The sequence below is a fragment of the Desmodus rotundus genome, chromosome 5, assembly GCF_022682495.2.
Source record: "Desmodus rotundus isolate HL8 chromosome 5, HLdesRot8A.1, whole genome shotgun sequence".
Taxonomy (NCBI): Eukaryota; Metazoa; Chordata; class Mammalia; order Chiroptera; family Phyllostomidae; genus Desmodus; species Desmodus rotundus.
The window spans coordinates 70,878,648-70,895,003 of NC_071391.1; the positions used below are offsets into that span (position 1 = coordinate 70,878,648).

Sequence of the window (16,356 nt, forward strand, 5' to 3'; positions counted from 1 at the left end):
CCAATTTCTTAGGTTAAATTAACCTCTACTTCTCCAAGTTTTACATTTTTCTTAAAGTTTCAAAACTTCAATATAATTACTCCTATTTTATTTTATTTTTTTAATTAAGGTCAGGTTATTGCTTTGGGAAGTTGTCTATAATTTGATTCTTTGAATTTAACCTTTAGCTTTCAATTTGAGGTATACTATTAGTGTACTATTAGATAAGATTTTACTATGGAGGTTTGTAGTTTTCAGTCGTGGCAACTACGGGCTAAAAATCCATGGTGCTGTAGAGTATGACTGAGGAAGTGACGTTTCGGGAGCCTGCTCTGCTGGCAGCACTGTGGTAGGAGTTTGCCCCATTATCTTATTCATACAGTGACTCTGTAGTTTTCATCTATCTGAGACCTGACACTCTGATTTTACATAATTCTATTTAGTTTAGTACCTTACCAATACATTTGCATCAATTTAACTTTTTCTTAGAAAGTCATCATTAATACATAAAACTTTTCTTTTAAAAACAGGATAAAAAAATCAGAGTGTCTCAACCCTTGACAAGAGGACCAAGTGCCTTTATTCCAGAGAAGGAAGTAAGTTTATCTGTCTTACAATACATAGAGTGATAAATAATTATATCAAAGTAAACATGGAAGTAAATTTTTAACATGGAAGTAAGTAAACGTTGCTCTTATTTCTTATATATATGTCATAAAACCACAGAGATGTCTTTTCATCTTCACTAAGAAGACTGTGTAATAATCTGCCTAAAATAATTGTACTGCAAGATAAGAAACATATCAATTTTAGCATGTTTGATTTCAAATATAACTTTTCTGAGCAAAGCTCCAAACAGCAATAAAATTTAGTATTAATCTGAAGGTTTTAGGTTTTAAAATGACCACTGTTTCATGGTGATTATAGGTTATTAAATGTTAAGAAAAGATATTTTGCAATGAAAGAGTTTCCCAACTAAATCTGTTAAGTTTCCTTATTAAACCTGTTATTAAACAAAACATGGTATTATATCACTAGTGGTTATTCTTTTCATTTGGTTCTAAGTCTCGATTGCACAGAATGTTACAGAATCTCTGTTACAGTCTGTGCCTTTGTTGAGGGTGGGGAGTCCAGGTGGTGAATGCAAGAAAGGTTGGAAAATGACACAAAGGAGATTAAAATCAGTACAAGATTTGTGCCTGTCATGTGGGTGTATATCTCTATGAAGGTCACAGCAAAGTGCAGGATCTTCTAGATTCCTAGATGCCTCTCCAGGTATACCTGAGCTAAGAAAAGTTTGAGAACCACTAATTACAGAATTTTTCTTTGCTTCAAGGAGTTATTAACTCATATTGAATACCGTTATATATGCTGATTTCACAGTATATTGCCAAAATAGCATTTATCTTGAAGCACCAACATTATCCCCATATTGTTCTGAAATTAGTCAACAAATATTTATAGAAAAACTATTATGTGCCAGGCATCATATTAGAAGAAGGGATGAGTAGAATTCAAATAATACATGCCAGGCCATCGCCAGAGTCAGCAGTTCCTTTACCTTCATTTCACTTTTTTTGTGACCTTGCAATTTAAATGAAAATACTCACTGAAAGTTAGCAGTAATGTTTTGAAGCTCAGTAACTGTAGCTGATCTAGGTGGTGACCATGCAGTAGGCGCCTATTAGGCTGTAGTAGGGCCTGTTTCCCTCATGCAGCATAGGGGCTGCCCTGTGTGCATATATGTATGTATATACACACATGCACACAACACACACAGGGTCTGGCACAAATAATGCCCCCTTTTTAAAATTACAAAATCTTTTATTACAAAATCATAGGCATGTAATTCTGTAACATAACAGTATCATACTCAAGCATACTGTGTAACATTTTAGGTGAAATGTTCAAATTACAACTATAAATTATTGCATGCATATTATTACCCTACCATCCACACTCAAGCAGATGTTACTTCTGCCGGAACCTGTATATATTTATATATATAAAGACTTCCTGATACAATCATTTTCATAGTATATATTTGAAAATAATCTGATTTGCTGAAGCCACCACTGTTTTCAGGACCTCTCGCATCATATGAATCATTTATTAATGTATGTTAGGCATCAGTTAAATAGAAGAGACTTCTGCTGGGGAACACAAATATCCTATCCTTAATTACATGTAGCTTATCTAGATCCTATTATGTTTTTAACAATCTTGGCCCCTCTGGTTGACAAAATGGGGGAAATGTGCAAATAAACATATATGTGCTTTATAGTGAGCTAAAGTGAAATTGCTTTTTTATACCATTGTAATTAACATTTCCTTGCAATTTACACTTTTTAAATATTATATTTTCTTTGGGATCAAATTTTCCTCAGTCAGTAATGCCTTTTGTGTAACTTCAAGAAGAGCCTGTGGAGCCAGCCCTGCAGTTAACAGAAGTTTCTTACTAACAGTGTGGGTCCTTGGAAAGGCTGTTTTGTTTGATTTCCAAATCAGGCTGTGCTAATAACTAGGTGCATAAGCTTGAACTTAATCTTGGATGTAATATAAGCAATACATTCTTAAATCTAGAACTCTAAAATGTCAATAAATAATGAACCAGTACTAGAAATATGCATCTCATATCTGTTCGTTCCCACAGAGCTGGGTCCTTCTACAAGGTGCTAATAAGCTCTTTACACCTTTCGAGCCAGTTCTTGGTGTGATGCCCAAGCTGTCATTGTGTATGAAACTATATATAAATAACCTATTTTTGAGTAAGCTCTATTAATTCCCTAGAATGGAGGATGTCCATTTTAATAACTTTATCTTGTTTTTGTAATTAATACAATAGTCTCAAATTGAAATGACAATACTCTAGTGTTATTATTTAAGTGTTGATTTTTAAATTAACACTTTCCTACAAACTATCATATTTTCCTTTGTCCCTAAAAAGCCTTCAGAAGGCCTGTTTTTAATATTGAATAACAAAAACAAGCAAAGGATGAGACTGAAAATATTTGTTTAAAGATAATGTGATTAAACAACTTCATAGGCTGTTGAGATAAAACTGTAAATGTGTGTAATTGAATGCCACTGCGTTTGCCTCACCACAAGTTGGTTTGACTGTGGCCATGCAAGTGAGCCCTGGAAAATTTGCCTTATGTTCCTGGCAAAGCAGATGGAAGCTTTCCCCTCCAGTTTCATAGCTGTGTGTATAATATTTGATAATTTGACATTTGTTGTTTAATAAATTGTAGTACCAGAGCCAAAAATGAGTGGTGATTGCTTTTTTACTCCTGTTTCCCATATGAGCAACTGTAATTCCAATGTCTGTTAATATCAAAAGAACATTCATATGCCTCAAAAGTGGCATAATTTATGTAAACCAAGGATATATTTACTTCTCAATAATTACCTTGTTTTGGGTTTCTTGGTTGTAAGGTTATCCAAGCAAACACAGTGGATGAACGTACAAACTTTCTTGTGGAAGAATACTCTACATCTGGTCGTCTGGACAACATCACCCAGGTCATGAGCCTGCACACTCAGTACCTGGAGTCTTTTCTGCGGAGCCAGTTCTACATGCTGCGCATGGACGGCCCCCTTCCTCTACCACACAGGCACTACATCGCAATAATGGTGACTCCGTGCTCACTTGTTCCTTCTTCCTTCTAGTATTGTGTTTGTGGGTGTGTAGAGCTCGGAATAATTCTAAGGACCTAAAAATTGAAGAATTCTGTGACTTTTTGGATACCAGATCACTTGAGTACCTCCTGAATGCTTTAAGCCACTTAATGGATGGAAAATTTCATTTAATTTTTACTAAAATAATTTTCCATATTTAATCTCTAGTGATTAAAGATGCTTTAGGGGGCCAAAGTAATATCAAACAAGTTTTGTTTTTGCTTTTGATATCTTGCTTTCATTATTAATATAAAAGAGTACGTGACATTTTATTTAGTATTTTATACATGAAAATAATTACTATTTTGGTTAACTAAGAGAAAAGTATCATTCAGCACCAGTGGAGACTCTGGATAAGAGAAGAATTCTTAAATGAATTGTAATCCTTTTAGTACTTGGTACTAGTTAATTAGTGAATGTTTGGGGAGTGGGGAGAGAATTATAAATTGGGGCGATAGGTAGCAGGAGTAAGAAGGGTAGAAAGGAGAAACAGTGCTAGAGTTGAACTATTACCGGAGAAAAAGAGGAATGAGAATATGATGCAAGTGCTGTATATTTTAAGATTTAGACCCGCTGGGCTGACAGAGCCAGCCCCTAGCCAGGAGTTAGTAGATTAGTTTCACCGAGTTTCATTTGATTGTCTTGTTTATGCTCTCACTGAAGTTTTAAACAAACACAAAAAGGCAACATTCTGTTTTACTGAATGATGAACTTGACTAAGAAAATAATTTTATTTTAAGATTTTGATGCAAGTCAGGCTGAAAGCAGACCTAGAATGGTCATACTCTAAGAAACAAAATATAGAAAATAAAATAATACTATTTTATTGAGGAGCCTTGAGAAATGGAGCGCTTTAAAGTTTGCTTTGTATGGATTTACCAAATTGTCAGTATCAAGGCCGATTTTGACTATATAGGAAGGAAAGAGTCAGTGATCTTCAGTTTCTCCTCCATAGAGTGCTGTGCATAAATAAGACTGAGGTCACAGTTATACCAAAGGGAGTAAGAGAATTACCCAAATCAGCATGCGTTCTGAATTGGTAGAATTCCAGTTAATGAGATTTTATTATTATAAATGGAATACAGTTGATACAATTTACCATAATGAAACCAGACACATATTTTCTTAACAAAACAAGAAAGCGACTTCTAAGTTGATTGGTACCACCTTCTAGGAAGTAACTGGCTTCATGTGACACTTCATGTGCTTATGCAAGTGTCAGCTTCATATATTGATTCAAGAACCTATAGCATCATTGTGATATGAGTTTTGGAGGAGGATTCAATAAGAAGAGAATTCTTGGCTACAAAAACTATGAATTCTATCTATATTTTTGTTTAACAATAGTAGAATAAGGCTCTATCATGATTGTTTTATCAAGTAACTCTTTGTGTTCTAGGCTGCAGCTAGACATCAGTGTTCTTACTTAATAAACATGCATGTGGATGAATTTCTGAAGACGGGAGGTATTGCTGAGTGGTTGAATGGTTTGGAATATGTACCACAAAGACTGAAAAATCTTAATGAAATAAATAAGCTGCTAGCACACCGACCCTGGCTGATCACGAAAGAGCACATTCAGGTACTGAGTGTTTCTTTGAAATAAAAAAGATATTTACTAATGATGCTAACTAAGAATTAATTATTCAGTTAAGTATTTTGCTTAAGACTTAATGTTAAAAACTTACATATTAGGAACTTGAAAAATACAATAGAATATATTAATGTATACAGAAAAATACATAAGTGGGTTTAGTTTAAGTCTGAATGAATTCTTCTCTTTAAGTAATCAATAATTAACTTGAAAAGTACTTTAGTGAGTGGCAATGAGAAATGTTGATTTCTGTTTACAAGTAGTGCGTAGAACAGAGAAAATACACTATCATGATAAGGTTCCTGGGTTCTAGTCTCTACTCTGTTACTCACAAATTTGTGACCTTCAGTGGATTAACTTCTGTGGGCCTCAGCAGTTCCCCTGCTATAAAACAAGGGGCCTGGGTTAAATGTGTTCTAAGCTCTTCTCGGGTTCTAACATTTTCATAATCTTAAGATTTTCACAAAATAATTTTTGCAAATAAAAATAATTTGCCAACTGGTTTGCAGATGCTTAAATGCCTCCAGAAGCTAGAGCTCAGGTGAGAAATAGAGTTGTGATGGACTAAAGCACTTGTACTTCAAAAGGACTTCAATCAAAGGCCTCTAGGGTGAGGTCATTTTATAATATCCTTAACACTGTGCATGGCACTTAGTAACTAATAAATAGGAGCTACCATCTAAATTATTATATACAAGCCTTAGGTATTTAAAATCTTCAATGCATTGAGATGTCCTTTTTTAAAAAAATCCTCTTATTTTTGTTAGTTCTTTGCCCAGTTAAACCAAGCTTAGCTTTTGTCAATCATAATTATATGCTCAGATTTTAATTCTCTATTTGGGGATCTGTGAAGAACAATGCTGTCCTGACATTTATTATATGTTAGTTAGAGAAAGGAATTACTCATTACTTTTTTGAGTCACAAGTTTATTACTTTTAATTACAAGTCAAAGTTAATTACTTTATGTCAGTAACTTTGGTGGATCTAAAAAGACAGACACTGCCCTTGGACGAGCTTGGAGTCTAGAGGAGGAGGCCGGGGGGCAGTGACATAATCACAGCACAACAGCGGATGAGTGTGCGAGTAAAGAGAATCGGGTCAGGAGGTTTCACAAAAGAGGTAACATCTGAGGTAGGCCATGAAGAATAAGAGGGAGTTTCCAAGTAGAGTACATTTCAGTCAGAGAGTAGAGTATGAAATATTATAAAATGTTGGAAAAGTAGCTAATAGCTTCAGGTTACTGAAGTGGAGGAATGGCTATATAAGGCAGAGACAAGAAATGGGAAGAATTGGGATCACATTACATGACCCAGTGAATACTGTATGTATTTGTGTTTCACCCTCAGAAAGTTACGGTCTCCGGAGTTATGGTAGGTACCTCACAGGGGGCACAAGGCAGTCCTTCAAAATGTTACAAAGGGGGTGTGTGTATTCTTATGTCATTCTTTTATATTTTTTGTTTCATAATACTAGTATTATAGTACATGTCTGTAACTAGTCTATAAAATTTTATAAGTATATATTAATTTATAAGTAAATGTATATACTAACAGGGGATGGGCCCCCAAATGTTGCTGTCAGAAATATGTGTGCTCAGACGAGCTTAGAGGTGACTATGATAAGGTGAATCAAGAGCCACTACAGGTTTTGAGTTGAGTTGTAATATGAGCATGTTTGTTGATGCAGAAGATAAATTATATATGGTGCAGACTAGAAGCAAGGAAGCCAGTCATAAAACAGTTGCAGCGATCCACCTGTGAGATGATTTTTTTTAAACCATGGGGAGATGAAGAGGAGGGATCAGAGAGTCTTTATGTAATCATTCTGCATAAGAATAAGCAGGACTTGGTGACTGGCAGAATGTGAGGTTAGGGAAAAGGGTGGCCAGGAGAATTACTTGAAGAGCTCTGTACCTTCCTGACTAGGCAGAAGGCAGTGCCACAAGCAGGAGATCATACACAGGCCTGAGAACAGAAGACTGTGATCCGTACAGTGATGGCCAGTTACTGGAGAAACTACAGGGCTGTAGCTCAAAATAAAGGGTAGAGTAGAAATAAAATTGGATAGTTATTTACAGATAAGCAAAGGTCAGGTTGAAGGAATGAATGATCCATCCAGAGAGAAATCGTATTAGGAAAAGATGGATAGAGTAGAGCAAGCCAACATGGTGGAGTCAAGTAAGCAGAGAAGAAAAATCCATCTCAGGGTAGAAAGGGTTCAAAAAAAATAGTGAAGTTGCTGAAGTTGGAGGAAATTGATTTCAAGAAGGAAGTGAGGAAAATGTAAATTCTGCAGAGATCACATAAGATAAGTACTAAAAAGAAATAGGCAGTCAGGTGTAGCCTCAGGTTTTTGTTTTTGTTTTATGAGAGAAAAACCAGATTATAAGAAATAAGAGAAATAAATATGAGGTGAGAAATTTGAAATAATGTATGTTGGGTATGCTTTTAGGCTTAATGGTAATCCTGGAAAGACCGGCAAAAGCATTGCAAATTCTATCAATTCTTTTAGAAAGCTCTTAGGCAATATTATCAAGTCATAAAAATATTAATACCCTTTGCCCTAAAAATCCTTTCAGGAGTTATGTCTAAAATATGAACAAAGCTATAGCATGAAGATGCTATTTATGCTAGCAAGTAAACAAAAATAATTCAGAAGCAACTTGTATGTCTGACAGTAAAGGAATGGAGAAGTGGTTCTGTACACCCATTCCTGGACAGTCTAGCTCATGCTTAAATATTAATACCAAACTGTAACCTTTGAGAAATGAAAATGTCAAAAAATGAAGTTTGAAAAGCAGAAAATAGATGTGTACTCTGATTATATAATTACACTTATTGAAATAAAACAAGATGTATAGAAATTATATTAAGGTGGTAGAATATGATTGATTTTTTTCCTTTTCTTTTCCCTGAATTTTTGGTAATACATTTGTGTGGGTGTGCATAGTTAAATGATGGAGAGTAAAATAAAAACAGTTTTATGTTTTGGTTTTTACACTTGAAGTGAGCCAAATGAAAAGTTTAGATTTGCAGGGAGTAGCAGGACATATACACACACACACACAAACACACACCCCCACCCACCCACCCAAGAAAGAGAGATGGACAGAGAGAGAGAGAGAGGAGAACAAACACTGATGGGAAAGAATCCCTGATGGATTAATAGATGGACTTGGCTCTTGGGAAAAATGAAAATGGAAGAATTGCTGTTTTTGATGGCTTCACTTGTGAGTTCATCATTGCGCTGGCATTTCAAGTCCAGTAGCATATAAAAAGTGCTTTGAAAATTTTAGTTTTTATTCACATGTGAGACAGTATTCTACACTTTCTATCATTTGCTGAGGGTCTGTGTCCATCAGAAAAGATACTAAAAGTTAACGATATTGGCTTAATGAGTTGGATTTTTATGTGAATTTCTTTAAGGGTGTCTCTCCCTTAAAACTTTAAAGTGAATGGTTGTGCCAGGTAATCTTTAAAGCCCGTTCTACATGTAATGTTCTTGGATTCTCTGAAATGCCTTATTAAAATAACATAATATGGAAGAGTACTTTGGGAGCAGTTCTATTACATATATACTGTATATGAATTTAGGAAAAGGTGCAATAAAATTAAATTGTTAGGTTTGATAGATGTAATATAATATTGTTTGACCAAAACTGTATCTTTAATATATGAAACATATTTTCCTTTTCATTGAATTTATTGGCTTTTCACTGGTCAACAGAACTACAGGCTTCAGGTGCACAACTGTACAACACAGCATCTGTGCACTGTTTTGTGTGTTCACCACCCTAAGTCAGGTCTCCTGAAACATTTTTAAAAGCAAGTTTTAAGTTTTATTACCATAAATGAACACAAATAAAATTTGGTAGATTTTCCATGCTTTCTAAAATTGCTTTGTACCATTCTTTTGATTTTAATTTTTTACTGTTTGCCTTCTTGTTTCAGAAACTTGTCAAAACTGGAGAAAATAATTGGTCTCTGCCTGAACTGGTACATGCTGTGGTCCTACTGGCACATTTTCATGCTTTGGCAAGCTTTGTTTTTGGTAGTGGCATCAATCCAGAGAGGGATCCAGAAATCTCCAATGGATTCAGGCTAATATCAGTCAACAATTTCTGCGTTTGTGACCTCGCCAATGACAACAACATAGAGAATGCATCTCTTACAGGCAACAACTTTGGGGTCAGTTTTCTTAACTCTCTTTACTATTTTGCTTTTAAACTTCCTAACATTAAAAATATCTAGCAGTAGTTATTCTCTCATTAAACTGCATATACACACACATACACACACACATATACTTGAAATATTTTAGCATAATTTTTGTTACTATAAAATTTAACCTGTACCTGAAGTTCTGAATTGTTTTAAAGAGGCTTTTAGAGCAGAGAATTGTTACAAATGGTGTAGACTAAAATAGTACAATATATCTTTATTCTGTAAGATGCTGAAACAACCAATAGAGAGTATACCTTAGGACAGCAAAATTTAAAAAAAATTTGAAGCTGCTTCATTAAAAAAAAAAAAACTATAATATAATTGAACACATACTAAATGCTAGAATTCTAGATTAAATATATCTATACCTATAAATTTTGTATATGTATAACTGAAGCAGAAACATCATACTTCTGAAAATGTTTGAGTCTGTCATAAGGTGTTCTTTGGAGTTAGTTGAAAACCCACTTAGGAACTTAGTAACAGTGCTCATGCTCCTGTACATAATAAGGTGACATTGGGAGGTGGAGATGTTTACAGGAATAGTTTTTATTATTAATAACCCCAACATTATCCTACCTGACCCCAGATTGTAGATTCTCTAAGTGAGCTGGAGGCCTTAATGGAAAGAATGAAAAGGCTTCAAGAAGAGAGGGAAGATGAAGACACATCTCAGGAAGAAATGACCACTCGTTTTGAGAAGGAGAAGAAAGAAAGTCTTTTCGTTGTGTCTGGAGATACTTTCCATTCATTTCCTCATTCAGGTACCTTTTTTTCCCACTTGTAGTTGTTGTTGGAATGTTGACAGACCACCTTCAGTATTTTCCATGTGGATATGTAAAAATGATTCTGCTCCATGTTCCTTTTATTTTGTTCTCCTTCCGTATGTTGTAGGTGGTTTGCCTGATACTGCTTTCTCTTCTGTGTTGGCACATCTTTGAATATATTTCAGATCCAGTTGGGAGGAACTTTCAACTTTCTAGTCCATACTGTATCCCGGATAAAATGCTATCCAAAGCAGAATGGTTGCTTATAAAATTAGATAGAAATATTTAATTCATCCTACCTTTGTGATTTTTAAAAAGTGAAATCCTGTTTCAATAGATACAATATTTTTAAAATATCTTTGCCTCTTCTGTGGGTGGAGAGTGTGTAGGAGGACTGTTCTCACACTGCCACTTTTCCAGATTAGTTCTAAAATTACGTTGTACTAGCATTTGCATTTCTTTGGAGAAATCTTTTGAATTTTATAAAAATGTATTATTTGGGTCATTTGCTTAGATTGAATTTGGAGGAATTTATTCTGTATTTAAAGCTAGTCTTCCTTACTGTAGTCTTAAAAATGCATTTTTATCTAATATTCGTAGGAGATTTTGAAATAGGAGGGAAACTTTTCAATTATGACTATTGAATACCACATAGTAAATGTTATTAAAACAGCACAAAATCAAGAAAAACTTAAACCTTTCAAAATCTTTATCCACGTAACTTTATTTATCTATTTATTTAATGATTCTGTTTCTGTTCTGCTTGTTGATTTTGTTTTTTAGATTCAATTATTGATAGGTACTTATTGCCATTTTATTGTTCATATTTTTAATCTTTCTTTTCTTCTTCTTAAAGAAGACCCTTTAACATTTTATACAATACTGGTTTGGTGGTGAAGAACTCCTTTAGGTTTTTCTTATCTGAGAACCTTTTTAACTGCCCTTCAAATCTAAATGATAGCTTTGCTGGGCAGAGCAATCTTGGTTGTAGGTCCCCTTGCTTTTCATCTCTTTGAATATTTCTTGTCAATCCCCTCTGGCCTGCAAAGTTTCCGTTGAGAAATCAGCTGACAGTCTTATGGGAGTCCTCTGGTACGTAACTAACTGCTTCTCTCTTGCTGCTTTTAAGGTTCTGTCTTTGTATTTAATGTTTGGCATTTTAATTTTGATGTGTCTTGGTGTGGGCCTCTTTGGGTTCATCTTGTTCGGGACTCTTCTTTACTTCCTGGACTTGTATATCATTTCCTTCACCAAATTAGAGAAGTTTTCTTTCATTTTTTTCAAATAGGTTTCCAGTTTCTTGCTCTTTCTATTCTCCTTTCAGCAACCCTATGATGCAAATGTTTGGAACCCTTAAAGTTGTCCCAGAGGCTCCTTACACTGTCCTCCTTTTTTTGGATTCATTTTTCTTCTTACTGTTCTTTTTTTTTTCTTTATTGTATTTTTTTCCATTACCATTTAGTCCCCTTACATCTCCCAACCCCCCTCCTCCCACCTGTTCTGATTGATTGTTTTTTGCTTCATTATGTTTCAAATCAAATTGCTGATTGGATTCTTGGGTTTATCCACTCTATTGTTGATTTCCTATAAATTATTCTTCATTTCAATTAGTATATCCTTCGTTTCTACTGGATCTTTTTGTTAATGCTATTGAGGTCCTCACTAAGTTCCTTGAACATCCTTATAACCGTGTTAAACTCTGCATCTGATAGATTGCTAGGCTCCATTTTATTTAGTGTTTTTTCTGGAGTTTTGTCCTGTTTTTTATTTGGGCTGTGTTTCTTTGTCCCCTGGATTTTGGCAGTCTCCATGTTTGTTTTTATGTATTAGATAGAGTTACTATGTCTCCCAGGATTGATAGAGTGGCTTAATGTAGTAGGTGCCCTGTAGGGTCCAGTGGCACAGACTTCCCTATTACCCCAGATGGGTACTCAGTGTGCATCCACTGTGTGGGCTGTGTACAGCCTCCTCTGATAGTTGAGCTTTTATTGCTGAAGGTCAACCACTGCCTGTGATCCATCTGGGGGTCACACAGCATTAGCTACAAAATGATCTGCAGACGGCTTGGAGTTGCCCACTAGAGGCCAGGGTGTAGACCAAGGCTGTCTGCTCTACTGCTGGGCCTGTGGCAACTTAGCAAGCAGTTCGGGGCTCACAAAGCTTTTTTGAGAGAATTAAGGAAAATCTGAAGCATGTGTCAAGACAAGCAGTTCATATGGAAAAGCCACTGAAAACAGCTTGGGTGGGGCAGAGTCTCAGGCAATCACTAGGGTGGGGCAGAGTGTGGGCTCCATTGATTGAGTCTCAGATACGACACCTGCCTGCCAGCACTTTGGCTGTGTGGAGTGAGGGCTCAGAAAAGGAACAGTGGCCTCTGCCAGCTCTTCTGTCTGGGATAAAGCTGTCCCCCAGCTCTTGCCCTGATGACAGACAATTCAGTTAATTCCCCATATGTCTCCAGTTTCCTTCAGTCTGCTGCCCTGGCACTTGAGCTCAGAGGGAGCGAGTCACAGTAAATGTGTGTGTGGGCCCTTTAGGAGGAACTACATGGGATTTCAGCAGTTTTTGTCTTTCACAGCCTCAGTCCCTGCTGGTTTTTACAGCCAGAAGTTATGGGGACTTACCTTCCTGGAACCCTGGGCTGTGGGGCTTGGTATAGAGCTGGAACTCCTCACTCCTGAGATATCTTTCTTGAGTTTTATTTGCCACATGTGAATGTGGGACCAGCCTGTTCCACATATCCACCCCTCCTACCAGTTTTGATGTGGTTTCTTCTTTAATTCTGTAGTTGGAAGACTTACATTCAGCTCAATTTTTGATGGTTCTGAATGATCGTTCTGTAGTTTAGTTATAATTTTGATGTGGCTGTGCGAGGATGTAAGCTATCTTTACCTATGGCGCCATCTTAACCGACCATAACATTTATTTTTAAAATTGAGTTCTATTTTTGGCTTAAAAGGAGGCTTCAAAATAACTACTCTTAAGACTCATCAGTTTCATAAATTCTGAGAGGAATTGATTTAGCCATCACTTGTCTCTTAACTTTAAACATTACATCAACCAATAGCTCTCCGAAGCTTTACCACGAAAAAGAACTCCTTTTATCATTTCTTGTGATCTTTTTTATGAAAGATTTTTATCTATAAAATTGAGTATATTAAATAACAGTTTCTCAGAGCTTCTCAGAAGTAGGAAATCTCCCCAAGAATGAAACGTGGTATTTTAGGTATTTATTTTATATTCATTCTAAAAACCTTTATTCAGTACCCTATATAGCCTTATCACTGTGGTAAGTAGATTTTCAGCCTCAATGAGACATGGTTTCTGCTTTCTGAGAGCTATCACAGATAATGGGAGAGAAATAAATAATTACAATAAATAGTAGAAGGTGAAGGGTATATGTACCTAGAAGAGGATCCTGAACCCAGTCTTCGTAGGGGAGGAGTGTGGACAGAAGCAGTTCCTAGGGGATAACTTTCTCCAACCATTTGGCTCTAAGCTAAATCTAGGAATCGTGAGTGCAGGGGAATCAGGCAGTGGCTGGGGGATGGGAATTGGGGATAAACAGCATCTAAGCCTGAGCTGAGGCACAATGGTAAGGAAACAGGATGCTTGCTTAAGGGAAAAAAAAAGGTTGTGTTGTTAGGACATAAATCATGAGGTAAATAATGTGACAAGGAAGTGGTTGTTAGGTAGATAGGGGTCTTACCATGTTGGTCTGATCTTTCTAAGCTTAAGGGGCATGTAAGCTGCTATAGTTTGGACATTTGGAGTTGAGATGTCTATAAAACATCTGGTCTGGAGCTGTCTTAACACAGTGTACCTCAGACTTTACTGTGCATGTGAGTCACTGGTGAATCTGGCTGAAATGCAGGTTCTGATTCGGTTAGCCTGGGCCAGGATCAGATCGGCCACATTTCTATCACAGCTCCAAGTGACACTAATGCTGTTACTCCGCAAACCACTCTTGGAGTAGTAGTATCAAGATTAGGAGAGGGCTTTAAGCTCAAGGTAAAGTTTTAGAAGTAATCAGCATGTAATTAGGGGTTAAAATCAAAAGAGTTCTTTATAAAAATCACCCTGGGAGAACTGCCCTGACTGGCGAAGCTCAGTGGGTTGGGTGTCATCCTGCATACGGAAAGGTCACCAGTTCAATTCCTGGTCAGGGCATATGCCTGGGTTGCGGGGCAGGTCTGCAGTTGGGGGCATTGCAAGAAGCAACGGATGGATGTTTGTCTCATACATCAATGTTTTTCTCCCTCCTTCCCCTTCTCTCTAAAAATAAATAAATAAAATCTTTAAAAAAAAAATCACCCAGGGCCCTGGCTGGTATAGCTCAGTAGATTGAGCACAGGCTGTGAACCAAGGGGTTGACGGTTCGATTCCCAGTAAGGGCACATGCCTGGTTTTCAGGCCAGGTCCCCAGTGGGGGCCACCTGAGAGGCAACCACACATTGATCTTTGTCTCCCTCTCTTTCTCGATCCCTTCCCCTCTCTCTAAAAATAAATAAATAAAATCTTTGGGGGGAAAAATCACCCAGGGAGAACAAATGGGACAAAAAAGAGTGAGCCTAGGGTGAACCTTCCAGGTATGAGTATTTTTAAACATAAACATTTTAATTAAGGTTATTAATATCTATTTACTATTAGACATTACTTTTTAAGGACATTGCTAAGATCTCTAAAACTTAAAAGATATAAATGTCTTATTTTTTAGGGTTTTTTAAAATACTGAAACCGTTCTGTGTCCCAGTCTCCCTATCTTCTTAGACTCTTCAGCAGAGACTACCGCTTCTAAAGTGAATTTTTGATGAACAAGTCTTAGACCCCAGGCAAAAATTATGTTCTAATTTTAACAGAAGAGGCCATGTTATTTGTAAATCATTCGAGGAAATAAATCATTTCATTATTTACTCGTAAACATCCCCAGTACTTAAAATTCCTTTTCACACAAAGATAACATAAGAAAAATGACTCCATACAGTGACTAATTGTCATTTTTATAAACTTACCATGTTTTAAAGTGGATATAGAAATTTATTTTTTCCTATAAAAAACTTCTTGGTTTGACCAGTTCATAAAGCATGCCAGATTCTATGTAGATATTCCGAATAGTTTTTCAAGTCTTTTGAAGAAAATATTTAGTGTTATACAGAGGTGGTATTCCGTAGCTCGGTAACAGAGTTAATTAGCTTTTGTTGTTTTTTTGTTTTTAAAGTTAGAAAGGTGTTTCATGATTGTAACATGTTTTCTATATTTTGTTAATAGTTACTCCTTAAGGGCAGAATAATGCAGACAATAGGCAAAATATTATTTCCTTTGAGTTCAGACTGAAATATTCGTTTGGGTAGAATTAAAATGAGAGCTTCAGATTTGTTGATCACAGTACTAATTTTAATTTTTTTAAACTTTAACTCCTTAAGATAAATTCAGGAAAAAGATATGTATGGTTTGATAGACCTTTTTATACATTTCTTTCATTAGACAAAATTGTCTATAAAACAGGTCTCTTTGACTCCTATTTAAAAGTGAATTAATGAATAGTATTTGTAGGATAAATTTTCATCTTATTTGGTTGTTTACTCTTTATAGTTTTCTGAAGGTGTTTAAAAGTCATATGACAACATGAAAATGTATATGAGCAAAACAAAAACTAACAACAGTCAAAGGAACAAGCTAAGTAATAGTCAACTGCAGTATTGATATTTGGCAAATGAAGCTACAGGGTTTGTACAGTGTGGGGGGAAGGATCACTTCAATAGAGAAACAGTTATACAGAATTTAGTTATTACTCACTGTTCTTAGTTTAATTTTGCTTTTCAATCCACAAAACTTGTAGCCTTCATAGCAGCCTTAGCATTTAAATTTTACATTTTTTGCTTCACTTCCCTTGATTATTGTATGGTGGACTGAATTAAGCAAAGCACAACCTCATTGATAAATGTTGAGATAATGCATTGAAAGTGCCATTTATAAAGTGTTTTTTTTTTTTACACCAAATACAACAGTGGATGAGGGATAGGCTAGGAAAAACCTGAGATTTCCCTTTAGAGGTCAATTTCTGCAGTTTAATGTTTACAAGTTTTCCACATTATCCTTTTCTAAATTTTTTAA

The 16,356-nt window shown here is 35.8% G+C and overlaps 1 protein-coding gene across 1 annotated transcript in view; it reads left to right on the forward strand.

Annotated features, from left to right (window-relative positions):
• SESN3 (sestrin 3) overlaps positions 1 to 16,356 on the forward strand; it is a 77,573-nt gene that overhangs the window by 42,932 nt on the left and 18,285 nt on the right. The window contains exons 2-6 of the mRNA XM_024574629.3: positions 510 to 575; positions 3,415 to 3,612; positions 5,057 to 5,239; positions 9,203 to 9,439; positions 10,065 to 10,239. Of these exons, the coding sequence (XP_024430397.2) occupies positions 510 to 575; positions 3,415 to 3,612; positions 5,057 to 5,239; positions 9,203 to 9,439; positions 10,065 to 10,239 (859 nt within the window). The remainder of the gene's footprint in view (positions 1 to 509; positions 576 to 3,414; positions 3,613 to 5,056; positions 5,240 to 9,202; positions 9,440 to 10,064; positions 10,240 to 16,356) is intronic.